At 50.4% G+C, this 13,710-nt stretch overlaps 1 protein-coding gene across 19 annotated transcripts in view; it reads left to right on the top strand.

Annotated features, from left to right (window-relative positions):
* SCRIB (scribble planar cell polarity protein) overlaps window positions 1-13,710 on the top strand; it is a 210,410-nt gene that overhangs the window by 61,015 nt on the left and 135,685 nt on the right. For 18 of the 19 annotated variants that reach the window (XM_054017243.1, XM_054017258.1, XM_054017256.1 and 15 more), the window contains exons 11-16: window positions 5,650-5,816; window positions 6,468-6,592; window positions 7,779-7,904; window positions 8,881-9,117; window positions 9,597-9,914; window positions 12,216-12,278. In XM_054017243.1, coding sequence (XP_053873218.1) covers window positions 5,650-5,816; window positions 6,468-6,592; window positions 7,779-7,904; window positions 8,881-9,117; window positions 9,597-9,914; window positions 12,216-12,278 — 1,036 coding nt within the window. The remainder of the gene's footprint in view (window positions 1-5,649; window positions 5,817-6,467; window positions 6,593-7,778; window positions 7,905-8,880; window positions 9,118-9,596; window positions 9,915-12,215; window positions 12,279-13,710) is intronic. The other variant, XM_054017244.1, reaches the window with a different exon arrangement.

The following is a 13,710-nucleotide window of genomic DNA, read 5'->3' as shown; positions in this document are numbered from 1 at the left end:
TCAGTATTTTTCAATTCACCTTATACAAGTACTGTGATGCAATCTCTTTATTGTGAAAGTGCAACTCACAAATGTAGAATTTTTTTGTGACATAACTGCATTCAAAAACAAAACAATGTAAAATTTTAGAACCTACAAATCCACTCAGTCCTACTTCTTGTTCAGCCAGTCGCTAAGACAAACAAGTTTATTTACGGGAGATAATGCTGCCCACTTCTTATTTACCATGTCACCAGAAAGTGAGAACAGGCGTTTGCATGGCACTTTTGTAGCCGGCATTGCAAGGTATTTACGTGCCAGATATGCATAACATTTGTATGTCCCTTCATGCTTTGACCACCATTCCAGAGGACATGCTTCCATGCTGATGACGTTCATTTAAAAAAAATGCGTTAATTAAATTTGTGACTGAACTCCTTGGGGAAGAATTGTATGTCTCCTGCTCTGTTTAACCCGCATTCTGCCATATATTTCATGTTATAGCAGTCTCAGATGATGACCCAGCATGTTGTTCATTTTAAGAACACTTTCACTGCAGATTTGACAAAACACAAAGAAGGTACCAGTGTGAGATTTCTAAAGATAGCTACAGCACTCGATCCAAGATTTAAGGATCTGAAGTGTCTTTCAAAATCTGAGAGGGATGAGGTGTGGAACATGCTTTCGGAAGTCTTAGAAAAGCAACACTCCAATGTGAAAACTACAGAACTCAGACCACCAAAAAAGAAAGTAAACTTTCTGCTGGTGCCATCTGACTCATGATGAAAATGAACATGCATCAGTCTGCACTGTTTTGGATTGTTATCGAGCAGAACCCATTATCAGCAGGGCCGCATGTCCTCTGGAAGGGTGGTTGATGCATGAAGGGGCATATGAATCCGTGCCATGAGAACGCTTGTTCTCACTTTCAGGTGACGTAAACAAGAAGCAGGCAGCATTAGCTCCTGCAAATGTAAACAAACTTTTTTGTGTGATTGGCTGAAAAAGAAGTAGGACTGAGTTGACTTATAGGCTCTAAAGTTTAACATTGTTTTATTTTTGAATGCAGTTATTTTTTGCACATAATTGTACATTTGTAAGTTAAACTTTCATTATAAAGAGATTGCACCACAGTACTTGTATTAGGTGAATTGCAAAATACTATTTCTTTTGGTTTTTTACAGTGCAAATGTTTGTAATTAAAAATAAATATAAAGTGAGCACTGTACACTTTGTATTCTGTGGTGATTGAAATCAATATATTTGAAAATGTGGAAAACATCCAAAAATATTTAAATAAATGGTATTTTATTATTGTTTAACAGCGCAATTAATCACAATTAATTTTTTTAATCGCTTGATAGCCCTAAAATTTTTTTTGTTTCATCACCACTTCCACATCTCTTTTTAACCAGGATGGCTTCTTGCCATCTATAACTTTTTTTGTGTCTGTAAAATAGTGGTTTTTAGGGCATGGAATAGCATGTCCTTGTACAATTCGCAGTTTTTGTTACGTTCCCAGTCAGCCAATAGTTCATAGATTCTAGGACTGGAAGAGACCTCGAGAGGTCATCGAGTCCAGTCCCCTGCCCGCATAGCAGGACCAAATACTGTCTAGACCATCCCTGATAGACATTTATCTAACCTACTCTTCAATATCTCCAGAGATGGAGATTCCACAACCTCCCTAGGCAATTTATTCCAGTGTTTAACCACCCTGACAGTTGGAACTTTTTCCTAATGTCCAACCTAGACCTCCCTTGCTGCAGTTTAAGCCCATTGCTTCTTGTTCTATCCTTAAAGGCTAAAGTGAACAAGTTTTCTCCCTCCTCCTTATGACACCCTTTCAGATACCTGAAAACTGCTTTCAGGTCCCCTCTGTCTTCTCTTTTACAAACTAAACAAACCCAGTTCTTTCAGCCTTCCTTCATAGGTCATGTTCTCAAGACCTTTAATCATTCTTGTTGCTCTTCTCTGGACCCTTTCCAATTTCTCCACATCTTGCTTGAAATGCGGTGCCCAGAACTGGACACAATGCTCCAGCTGAGGCCTAACCAGAGCAGAATAGAGCGGAAGAATGACTTCTCGTGTCTTACTCACAACACACCTGTTAATACATCCCAGAATCATGTTTGCTTTTTTTGCGACAGCATCACACTGTTGACTCATATTTAGCTTGTGGTCCACTATAACCCCTAGATCTCTTTCTGCCGTACTCCTTCCTAGACAGTCTCTTCCCATTCTGTGTGTGAAACTGATTTTTTTTTTTCCCCCTTAGTGGAGCACTTTGCATTTGTCTTTGTTAAACTTCATCCTGTTTAACTCAGACCATTTCTCCAATTTGTCCAGATCATTTTGAATTATGACCCTGTCCTCCAAAGCAGTTGCAATCTCTCCCAGTTTGGTATCATCCGCAAACTTAATAAGCGTACTTTCTATGCCAATATCTAAGTCGTTAATGAAGATATTGAACAGAGCCGGTCCCAAAACAGACCGCTGCGGTACCCCACTCGTTATGCCTTTCCAGCAGGATTGGGAACCATTAATAACAACTCTCTGAGTATGGTTATCCAGCCAGTTATGCACCCACCTTATAGTAGCCCCATCTAAATTGTATTTGCCTAGTTTATCGATAAGAATATCATGCGAGACCGTATCAAATGCCTTACTAAAGTCTAGGTATACCACATCCACAGTTTCTCCCTTATCCACAAGACTCGTTATCCTATCAAAGAAAGCTATCAGATTGGTTTGACATGATTTGTTCTTTACAAATCCATGCTGGCTGTTCCCTATCACCTTACCACCTTCCATGTGTTTGCAGATGATTTCCTTAATTACTTGCTCCATTATCTTCCCTGGCACAGAAGTTAAACTAACTGGTCTGTAGTTTCCTGGGTTGTTTTTATTTCCCTTTTTATAGATGGGCACTATATTTGCCCTTTTCCAGTCTTCTGCAATCTCTCCCATCTCCCATGATTTTCCAAAGATAATAGCTAGAGGCTCAGATACCTCCTCTATTAGCTCCTTGAGTATTCTAGGATGCATTTCATCAGGCCCTGGTGACTTGCAGGCATCTAACTTTTCTAAGTGATTTTTAACTTGTTCTTTTTTTATTTTATCTGCTAAACCTACCCCCTTCCCATTAGCATTTACTAGGTTAGGCATTCCTTCAGACTTCTCGGTGAAGACCGAAACAAAGTCATTAAGCATCTCTGCCATTTCCAAGTTTCCTGTTACTGTTTCTCCCTTTTCACTAAGCAGTGGGCCTACCCTGTCTTCCTCTGGCTTCTAATGTATTGATAAAAAGTCTTCTTGTTTCCCTTTATTCCCGTAGCTAGTTTGAGCTCATTTTGTGCCTTTGCCTTTCTAATCTTGCCCCTGCATTCCTGTGTTGTTTGCCTATATTCATCCTTTGTAATCTGTCCTAGTTTCCATTTTTTATATGACTCCTTTTTATTTTTTAGATCATGCAAGATCTCGTGGTTAAGCCAAGGTGGTCTTTTGCCACATTTTCTATCTTTCCTAACCAGCGGAATAGCTTGCTTTTGGGCCCTTAATAGTGTCCCTTTGAAAAACTGCCAACTCTCCTCAGTTGTTTTTCCCCTCAGTCTTGATTCCCATGGGACCTTACCTATCAGCTCTCTGAGCTTACCAAAATCTGTCTTCCTGAAATCTATTGTCTCTATTTTGCTGTTCTCCCTTCTACCCTTCCTTAGAATTGCAAACTCTATGATTTCATGATCACTTTCACCCAAGCTGCCTTCTACTTTCAAATTCTCAACGAGTTCCTCCCTACCTGTTAATATCAAGTCTAGAACAGCTTCCCCCCTAGTAGCTTTTTCAACCTTCTGAAATAAAAAGTTGTCTGCAATGCAGTCCAAGAATTTGCTGGATAGTCTGTGCCCTGCTGTGTTATTTTCCCAACATATATCCGGATAGTTGAAGTCCCCCATCACCACCAAATCTTGGGCTTTGGATGATTTTATTTGTTTAAAAAAAGCCTCATCCACCTCTTCCACCTGGTTAGGTGGCCTGTAGTAGACTCCTAGCATGACATCTCCCTTCTTTTTACCCCTTTTAGCCTAACCCAGAGACTCTCAACACTTCCGTCTACTATGTCCATCTCTACCTCAGTCCAAGTGTGTACATTTTTAATATAGTTGCTTTAAGCATTGGAAAATTGGCCCTTTTAAAGTTCCAAATATACATATTCCTGGTTGGTACCATATTCTGTTAGTGAAAGGGAAATGTAACCAGGTCATGATCCCTATCTGATGCTCTGAGTGCTATTGTAACACACATAATGAGAACAAGTGACGGTGACCGTAGCGTCTCTGCAGGCTTGGGGTCAGAGTGGAGTTTCTGCTGTCTGCTTTCTGGCTTTACAGCAAAATCCCGCACCTTCAATGGGATTTGATGGGTACCAGAGCTTCAAGATGCCACTTTTTCCTCCTCTGTTAGAGCAGCCCATTGTCATGTTGCACTATGACTAAGGCTGAGAGTTTGTCACAGAGGTCATGGAAGTCACGGATTCTGTGACTTTGTGGGATCTCCGTGACTTCTGCAGCAGCCACTGCTGTTGGCCTGGGGGCCACCTGAGTAGGTCAGGCAGTCCCTGGGCCAGCCACACTGGCTGCTGCTGGGGCAGTCTTGGGCCACCGCGTCCCCTTCCTCAGCAGCAACAGGAGTTTGGGTGTGGGAGGGGGCTCAGGTCGGGAGATTGGGTTGAGGCCATGCTTACCTTGGGGGGGGCTCCCCGGAAGCAGTGACGTGTCCCTCCCTCCGCTCCTAAGCAGAGCCGTGGCCGGTGCTGCTCCCGCATCTCCCATTGGCTGCAGTTCCCTGCCAATGGGAGCTACGGAGCCGGCACCTGGGGCGGAGGCAGTGTGCAGAGCTGCCTGGCCACAGCTCTGCTTAGGAGCTGAGGGAGGGACATGTCTCCGCTCCTGGGGGGTTGCGTGGAGCTGGGTAGGGAGCCTGCCAGCCCCGCCAACACCCCCCAGCCCCGAGTACCTGCGGGGGCTTGGGCTGCTCCCCCGAGAGCACCTGTGGTCCCCCCTAGGCTTCCCCCTTCCCCAAGATTTAGTCAGGGATGTACAAGTCATGGACAGGTCACAGGCTGTGAATTTTTGTTTACTGCCTGTGACCTGTCCATGACTTTTACTAAAAAATACCCATGGTTTAAAACATAGTCTTAAGTATGTTCTCCTGCCACTGCCTGGCTGGAGTCCTGCAGTGGGAAGAACATAGGCATTGGATTGGTTAGACCCTCTGCTTGCCAGGGGTTTTCAGGAACTTGACTGGCCTGGGGCAGAGTCTCCTTTTCCCTAGTGCTGCTCAATGGGGTTTCCTTCCCATTTTCCAGACAAACTCGACATGCAGGCTTGGAGTGAGCCCTGAGTGGTTAAAATACAAGTGTCCCTCTTTTACCCACAGTCATAGAGCTGACAGTGTGGTGGTGGAAGGCTGTGGGAGGACATTTATTCTGCAGAACAGTCTGGCAAGAGCTGTGTGGAGTCTCCATCATGAGAGAGATTCAACACTGGGGAGAGAGGCCCTGTCTCAGGATTTGCTCCATCCTGCCTCAAGGCAAGTGGAGGAATTCAAGGGTCCAGTGGAGGTTCCTTCTAGGCCAATGGGGTCTCATCAGCCATGTTTCTCATGCAGGCTGCAGAACTTGCCCTTTGCCCTGACAAATCTCAACCTGAAGGCCCTGTGGCTTGCAGAGAACCAGTCCCAGCCCATGCTGAAATTCCAGACAGAAGATGATGAGAAGACGGGCGAAAAGGTTCTTACCTGTTACCTGCTGCCCCAGCAGCCATCTCCCAGTCTAGGTAAGAGGTCCCATTGAGTGCTTCTCCATGGTGACTTGCCTCCTCTGGAGAATAGGGAGACAGTCCTGTGGAGAAGGGCTGTTCTCTCTCTTCTCTCTGAGATGTGAGGCCAAGATCCCATTGTTGCCCTCTCCCCTGGGGTGTCTCTTTTGGTTGCTGTTCCCAGATGTCTCCTCTTCACCACCCTTGGACTAGTCTCTGTTCATATGGTTATTGTGATTGATGTAACAGGCCTGGGCTCCCAGCTGTTGACATGGGGGATCTCCCCAAGTTGGAGAATGTTAAAGCTGTGAAACTGCCTCTCCAGCAGGTGTCATCAGGTCCCTTTAGCTAACTATTTCCTTTTGCTGCTGAACTGCTGTACGAGCATCACAGCATTTGTTTCTTCCCCTCTTCCTACCCAGCGCTGGAGCTGGATCCTTCATGGCCCCCGTGTAGAGGTTGCCAAGTGTCATGCAACCCTCTCAGGGACCACTGAGGGGGTGACAGGAATGTGGCAACACCGTCTCTCCCCCTAAAGCCCCTGCCGCTTAGTGGCTATGGGGGGGCTCTCTGATAGAGATGGCCTCGTCGGTGGGAAGTGCGTCTCACCCAGGCCCCAACTCCTTGTCGCCCAGGAGCCAGCTCTCTCTTTATCATCTTTCTCTGCAGAGAATCTCCTGCAGAACAGCGTGGATGAAAGTTGGACAGACACCAACTTGAACCGGGTCAGTGTGATCCAGTTTTTGGACGAGCCCAAAGCTGATGATGATGAGGAGGCTGGAGCTGAGAAGAGAGTAAGAGAAACAGGCATGGTGGGTTGTCCGGGGCCTTGCCAGCTTCCCAAGGAAATGTGCTCTGGAGACTTCTGCAGGGCAAGGAGCAATGTGTCTGCCCAGAGCTGCCTCTCCCTCCCCAAGGGGTATGGTATAATCTGCATCTCCCCCAGCCCTTGCCTCCCAGAGGGGACACACCATCCCAGGCCAAGGGGAACTAGTCTCTGTGCCAAGTCATCCAGCCCAGAGACATGTACAGCATGAGGGCTGTCAGGCATAAGAGCAGCAGCTGCCAATAAGGGGCCTACACAGGTTTGCATTCTGGACCCCTGTCCTATTAAGAATAGAACTGTGGCCACTAACTCACTTTACAAAAGGTTCACCAAATAGTCATCCCATGGTGGTGGCTTTCAGTCACTGCATCCCAGTGCATTGCCCCAGTCCTCAGCCTCTTGATCTGGACAGACAGTCCCCCGACTTGGGACCCGATGGGAACTAATGCACTGGAGGGGAAAACCCTGTATCCCATGACTACATATCAGTCACTCAGATTTTACAGCCCTAGGTGAAGTCACAGAGCCAGAGAAACATGGCCGGTTATTTCACTCCAAACTCTAGAGTGGTGGGGCATGGTGAAGGCTACTGCGACCTGTCTGTGATGCTAGAGCATCCAGCAGGACTTCTGACTTTAGGAGATGGAGAGTCATTGGACTGGAATCTAGCCCCTTGTAATAAAAGGAGTTAAAGCAAGTCCAGGTGCTGGGCCTGCTGTGGGAGTCCCTAGGGCCTTCAGCCGCATGAATGTTTGTGGTTTTCTACCACCATGTTCTGTTGTTTGAAATGCTGTTCTCTTGCCTGTTGCTTTGGGACAGAACCACTCAACAAATGCCATTGGCACTGCTGAGATGCAAGAGACTGTAGCATGCACAAAAGGAATACCAGAGAGATTGAGGGGAATCTACCTGCATTTTCCCCTCAGGGCTCCTGCTCACCATAGCACAGATAGGAGGTGTGGGGAGAATTCAGCCCAGTGGCAGTGAGGTGGGGCCCAGTTGGGGCTGCATCTCCCCCTGGGTTGGGGCCAGCTCCAGGTTTGGCATTCTCTGTTGGCAAAGTGTGAGGATGAGCTGATGCTCAGTCTAAAAGTCTGGAGTCTCTGGGCTCTGTGCACTGGCTCCTCTGCTCTGATGCTCTCTGTCCCTGGCAGGGCCTGCAACGCAGAGCTACTCCTCACCCTAGTGAGCTGAAGGTTATGAAGAAAGTGATCGAAGTTCGGCGCAATGAGATATATTCTGCGAAGCCCGATGTGGACCTGGATTCTCCAAACTCGGAGGTGAGTGCTCCCCGCACAGAGAGCGGGACCAGGCCAGAAAGTTGCAGAGCTCTCTGGCATGCACCTTTAATTGCACCAGCTGAGCACTAAGCCACCCTTGCAGAGATCAGAGCCAGTACCATGGGAGCTCTGGAATTGGGGCTTTATTGGATTGACAGTGCAGGGGCTGGTGCAGCATTTTTCTGAGGTGGGGCAGCAATGTCTGTAGGCTTGGCCAAAGAAGTGAATTGTTAGGAGGCACTGGAATGAAGAGCATGTGGAGTCCTGGTGCACTGACGTCGTGTGGGAGTCCCATGCAGAGGGGGCAGCAAGAGAGGGACAAGGAAAAAAGTGGCCATGAAAACTGGCACCATTGGCATAGTATGGGGAAGGCAAAAGGAGGTCAGCTTGCATGTGGGCTGGGCTGAGGCAGAGCAGGACCTTGACAGCCTGTGTGCAAAGTTATTAGGGCAGTTTTGGGCACAGGACTTGGCATCAAGCAACTCGGGGGTTGCCCTGGCCCTGGCTCTGGCTCTGACCCTGACTTGATTGCTGTGTGAATCTCTGCCTTTCTGAGTCATTCTGTCCGTGTGCCTTTGTCCTGGGATAATGCGGCCCCCTCAGCAAGGAAGGAGCTGTAGTAATGCGCTTGTAATGGCTTTCCCTTCGCTCCATACAGAGGGTTCCCAGGGCATCCCCAAATGAGTCACAATGCACTGTTCTGCAGCTGCTGGCAGCTGAGTTCCCTACTGAAGTCTTGTCTTCCAGGTGTAACACTTTGACAGCACTCTGTGCTGATAGGTACCAGGCTGGCTGTGCCACAGGGGCTGGGATGGAGTGAGCTGGGGAGTGGCACGGATGAGGCCAGGCAGTCCACTGAAGCAGTTGGGATCCTGCTGGGCCAGGGTCTGCAGCATTCCATGCTGGTCCCATTCCCCCTTTCTGTGTGCCCCTTTGGCTTCTGCCTCAGTTCTCGCTGCCTGTCCCACTCCCACAGGTGAAGAGGCTGAGTGCCATGTCCAATCGCAGCGAGGACTCGCATGTCTCCAACAGCACTGTCTCTGCCAACTTCAGGGAGGAAGAGGAGGAGGAGTGGGGAGGGGGAGACAGGCTGAATGGGCAAGTGCCCGAAACACAGGAGCTGGAGAATGAGGCGAAGCCTGGAGCTAAAGAAGAGCAGGAGGTGGAGGCGGTGACTGGTCAAGAGGAGGAGCTGGAAGTGGAGTACAATGAGGTAGGAGCTGCACTGGGTTGTTTTGTGGAGGATCCTGATGGGGCCTGGCTGGAGATCTCCCAGAGGCAGAGCAGCAGGGAGATGGCTCGAGGCATGGATGGGAATGGGAGGTGGGATAGAACCTGAATGTTTGCAGAGGGGGGTGAGGGCAGATGGGAGCTGGGCACAGGCAGAGACCAAGGGGGGCCATGGAAGTCAGGTGTGGGTGGAAGGTCGAGGGCACAAGGGTGCTGGCAGGGCCCTGGAGCTGGGTGTGGTGGAAGGGAGGGGGAGACAGGTTGAATGGGCTCTGGATATTGCTCCTGGACTTGCCCTGAATAGTGTCAGAGGAGCAGCCCTCAGTCTGTTCCTCCTGCCTGTGTCCGGGGCCCAGCCCTGACTAGGTTGGCGTTGCAGACCAGCAGCTGTCAATGCTTTGCCGCCAGGTCCAGCTGTTGTCTGAGGCTCACAGCCCCATTCATGGGTCTTTGTCATTGTAGCCCACAGTGCATTTTGCCGAGGACACTCTGATCCGGAGCGAGGATGAGGATGAGGATGAAGACCATCCGTTCCCAGTGGAGAAGCAGCGGCTGATCCGCAAGGACACACCGCACTATAAGAAACACTTTAAGATCACCAAGCTGCCCAAGCCAGAGGCAGTGGTGGCGCTCCTGCAGGGGCTGAACAGTGACAGGGTCCCTGAGGAGGAGGAGGAGCTGGGGGGCTGCAATAACAATGCAGAGCCCGAGGAGCAGGAGGAGGCCTGGGACAAGGATGATGTGAAGAACGGAGCCTTGTCCACACAGACGTCAGTCAAGGTAGGGCCTTGGGAGGGTGCTACACAGGCTGGGAACTCCCTGCTGCTCTCTGGGCTGCCTTTCTGCCTATCCAGCTGCTGGGAGGCAGAGGATGGGTATCCAGAGCCCCTAGATGGCTGTTCTTTGAGCTTCCAGGCCCACATGGTGCTGAAGAGAAAACAGGAGAAGAGAGACTTCAGGCGACACTGTGCTGTGGGTGGAAGAGCTGGGCTTGTCTTGGGGTCAGTGCTGCTGGTTTGTAGCCTTGCCGGCTTCCCAGACTCTCCTCCCTGTGTTCCGCCCAGACTGTCTGTCTCACCCATTGCTGTAGGCTGTGTTCCATGCTGTGAGAGTCCTCCTCGTCCCCCAGCCTGAGACAGGTTTTCTCCTCCCAGCTCTGTGGGTGCTGCTTCTCTTCTGTACTGGGGTGAGCTCTTTCTCTGGGTAGATCTGTCATGCTTGCTCTTGGTCCCTGCTCCCAGCCTGTTGTAGAGAAGCGCCCCCCTGTGGGAGGAATGGGTAGTGGCTGCAGAGTGGCACGCTGCTCTCCTTCGTCCTGAGGAGCTGTGCCTGCTCACGAGTCTTCAGGATGGGGATGCTTTCCAGTGGCTGGGTGCACTGGGAGAATTGGACTCTGCTCTCACTCCACACAGCAGGCCCGGTGCTGCCCTGAGGGCACTGACCTTCCACGTGCCATGGGAACTGGGGCCAGGGAGCACCATCCCGCTCATGGTTGCCCCACCAGCGGTTGGAGAGGTGGGAGGGTATCTGCCCAGCTCTGTGTGGAGTTCACACACTTGGGCAGGCACTTACGGGAACATTTGTCTAGAGAATGGTGTTCATGGGTTTTCATGGAGATGTGCTGGTATGGGGGTCAGGAGGTAACGGGGATGATCTGTGGGGTCAACTGGAAGTGGGTTTGGAGTTGGTGGCTATGTTGTGGGGCATATCAAGCTGGGAGAGAATTAGGGTTATGATGTGGTGTAGTCTCTATTGTGGAATTGCCCCTGCCCAGTTCCCAGCTCCTGGATCTGTGCCTTGGAGCTGGTATAAGGTGCTGGGTTGACGCTTATGGTCCTATTCAGGCTAGGGGGCCCTCTGTCTCCTGTGGCTCCCTGACCAAAATGAGGGAGGTTTTCATGCACTCAGCATCTTTTGTTGATGTTGGGGCCTCCCTTTTTGCCTGCACTGATACCTGCTCCCCTGGGGCTGCTGTGGTCCCCAGCACACAGGCCCCTTGCCATATGAGGCTCTGAGAGCTGTGTGTCAGGAGTGCGCAAGGCTGACTCTGGCCCTCCCTGCCTCAGAGTTCAGCTGTTACCTGGAAAATGGCCTGGACCAAGAAGGCTTCTTCCAGCCTGGCACTGTGGGCTTAGGGCCCACTCCTGTAGGCAAAGCCTAATGAAGATCATGCAGGCACTGGTGCCACAGCTTCTGCATCTCCCCATGGTCAAGTCTGTGCTGCTGATGGTTGCAAGGCCTCTACTAGGAGCTGCCCTTCTCAAGGGGTTGGGTCAGATACCTTTTCCAGCACGGCATATTTGCAGGCCTGACCTCTTTGAGCTTCTCTCCTGGAGTGGAGATGTGAGTGTTGTGTCTTGGGGAACCGCAGGTGAGGTAGGTTTGTGTGTGTGTGTGTGTGTGTGTGTGTGTTGGACAGGCAGAGAGGTGGCAGGCCAGTGTGCGGGTGGGAGTGAATCATGACCTAGAGTTTCTGGCATGAAAACTGGTGCCTTAGGGAAATCCTGAGGGGTCTCGTACTAGAGGGTCTCCTGTGTACTTGTGATGGACTTGGGAGCAGGAAACTTGTGGCCTCTGGCAGGATGGGCTGTTGCACCGGAGCCTTTTCTCCAGGAGGGTGGCATGGTGAGATTGTGGGGTAGCCTCTGTCCCCTGTGTGCAGCAGCTGGGTGGTGCTACAGGGCCCTTCTCTTCTCTCTCCTGTATCATTCAATCCTTCATTCTTCCTTGACGGGGCACAACAGGGCTAACCACGGCGAGTAACGTTCAGTTCGTGAGGCTGGAGTTCAGATCCTGAGTGCCAAGCCAAACAATGTGGTCCCAGGGCATGGAGTTCTAGGAGTCTGGCCTAGCAGAGTTGGCATTCTCCATGCTCTGACCACAGGGGAGGTGGCCCTGTCTGGTGCTCTGTGTGGTAGGTGAATGTTGGGAGTGGTGTGGGAGAGGAGATCTCTCCCTGTGCTGTGTGGCAGGGCCTGTCTCTGAGCGGTGTGCAGTCGGGTGGTGGTGGTGGTAATGGTGGTGGGTTTGGTTTTTGCTCCACTAATCCGCATGCCTCTTTGCTGGTTCCTGTCCTAACAGGGGGTGTCGTTTGATCAAGCCAATAATCTGCTGATTGAGCCTGCTCGCATTGAGGAGGAAGAGGTCTGTACCACTCCTGCTGTTCTCTCTCTGCCAGAAATCATCCCACCTGCTTGATTTGCTTCCCAGCCTGAGTCATTGTTGCAGGGGGAATTCTGCTCTGTCTGGGACAAGTGGCTTCTGGACCTGACAAATAACACATGCACAATGATTGTTTCTTCCCCATCTTTCCCCTCCTTCCCTGCCTTTCCATAACTGAGGTGAGAATGGCTGCTGCAGATCTGGGGTGAGGTGGGAGAAATTTAGGAAACCTGTGGGGGTTGAGAGTTCAATCCGTGCTTGCATTGCACTAAGGAAGAGGGGAGCCAGTCAGATGCGTGGGGAGCAGGAAAGCAAGAAACCCCCCTTTTGTGAAGGGGGCTTTAAGGCTGCAGAGAAATCTGTTGGAGGTGGTATCTGAGCACAAGGGCTTGGAATGACTGCTTGTAACCTAGGGTGAGGCTGTAACTCAGGAGCCTGTGCTGTGCAGTAGGAATGGGGGTTGGAGCAAGTGTCTCCCAGCCCAAGTGACCGTGTGGTCCAGTGACTCGTTCTTCAGGGCAGTTTAAGGGAAGCTCCTGAAAGCACTACAGAAATGTCCTCTCTACTCCCGCCCCCCTTCAGGACTTCATGATGTTTCAAGGGAGATTCTGAAAGCAGCTGTAAGAGTTACTTTTGCAGCAGGTGACAGCAGAGGGATATTTTCTCTGCCTTCCAAGCTCACTGGAATTTTCCAGAGCCCCATCTGTGTCACAGATCAAGCTTCTGCCTCTCGCTACCAGGGCTCACTCTGTCTGTGAACTTTCTGACAGTTGCCACATTCTGAGTGGGCTTGTCCTGTTCCTTGAGCCCTGGGGAGTGTCACCCTCCCACTACCACTCTGCAGTGGAGCCAGCTCCACGGCTGGGAAGGAGGAGGTTTCTCCCTGATTTTCCAGGTAACATATGTAGCCCCTGCTGTTGGAATGTCTCCTGCCATCAGCCCTATTGCTCCGTTCCCACTCAGGGGGCACTTTGGTCTGCTGGCAGCTGGCAGAGTACAGAAATGAGATGGATGCCACCTGAACTACTGACAGCCAGACCCTGTTGTCGGTACTGAATGCTCGCACCCAGAATGCTTCAGCTGTAATGATCTCTACATAATGTATAGCATGTGCCCTGCCAAGCCCCCAGGAGCTGGGTGCTGTATCAGAGTCCTGGCATTGCTGCTGGTGCAAGTGTCTCCTTGAACTTCCCTATCTGCTCTCTCCCTTGTGCTTGATAGCCAGGCCTCTGTCTGGTACAGGAGCAGGAGTTTCTTGGAGCGGAGTGAAGGGAAATCTGCTCTTTCTGTGGAAATGTTGGAGACATGTTGGCCTTGGGCAGGATGCAGGCTCGATGTCCTCTGATTCTGAGCCGTTCTCCTCCCTCAGTGTATCCCAAGGATGTCTCCATGGCTCTGGAGTGTTGAAGGACAT

This window comes from Malaclemys terrapin, chromosome 2 (genome assembly GCF_027887155.1).
Source record: "Malaclemys terrapin pileata isolate rMalTer1 chromosome 2, rMalTer1.hap1, whole genome shotgun sequence".
NCBI classification, from domain to species: domain Eukaryota; kingdom Metazoa; phylum Chordata; order Testudines; family Emydidae; genus Malaclemys; species Malaclemys terrapin.
This window is presented reverse-complemented; position numbering and strand designations above follow the sequence as displayed.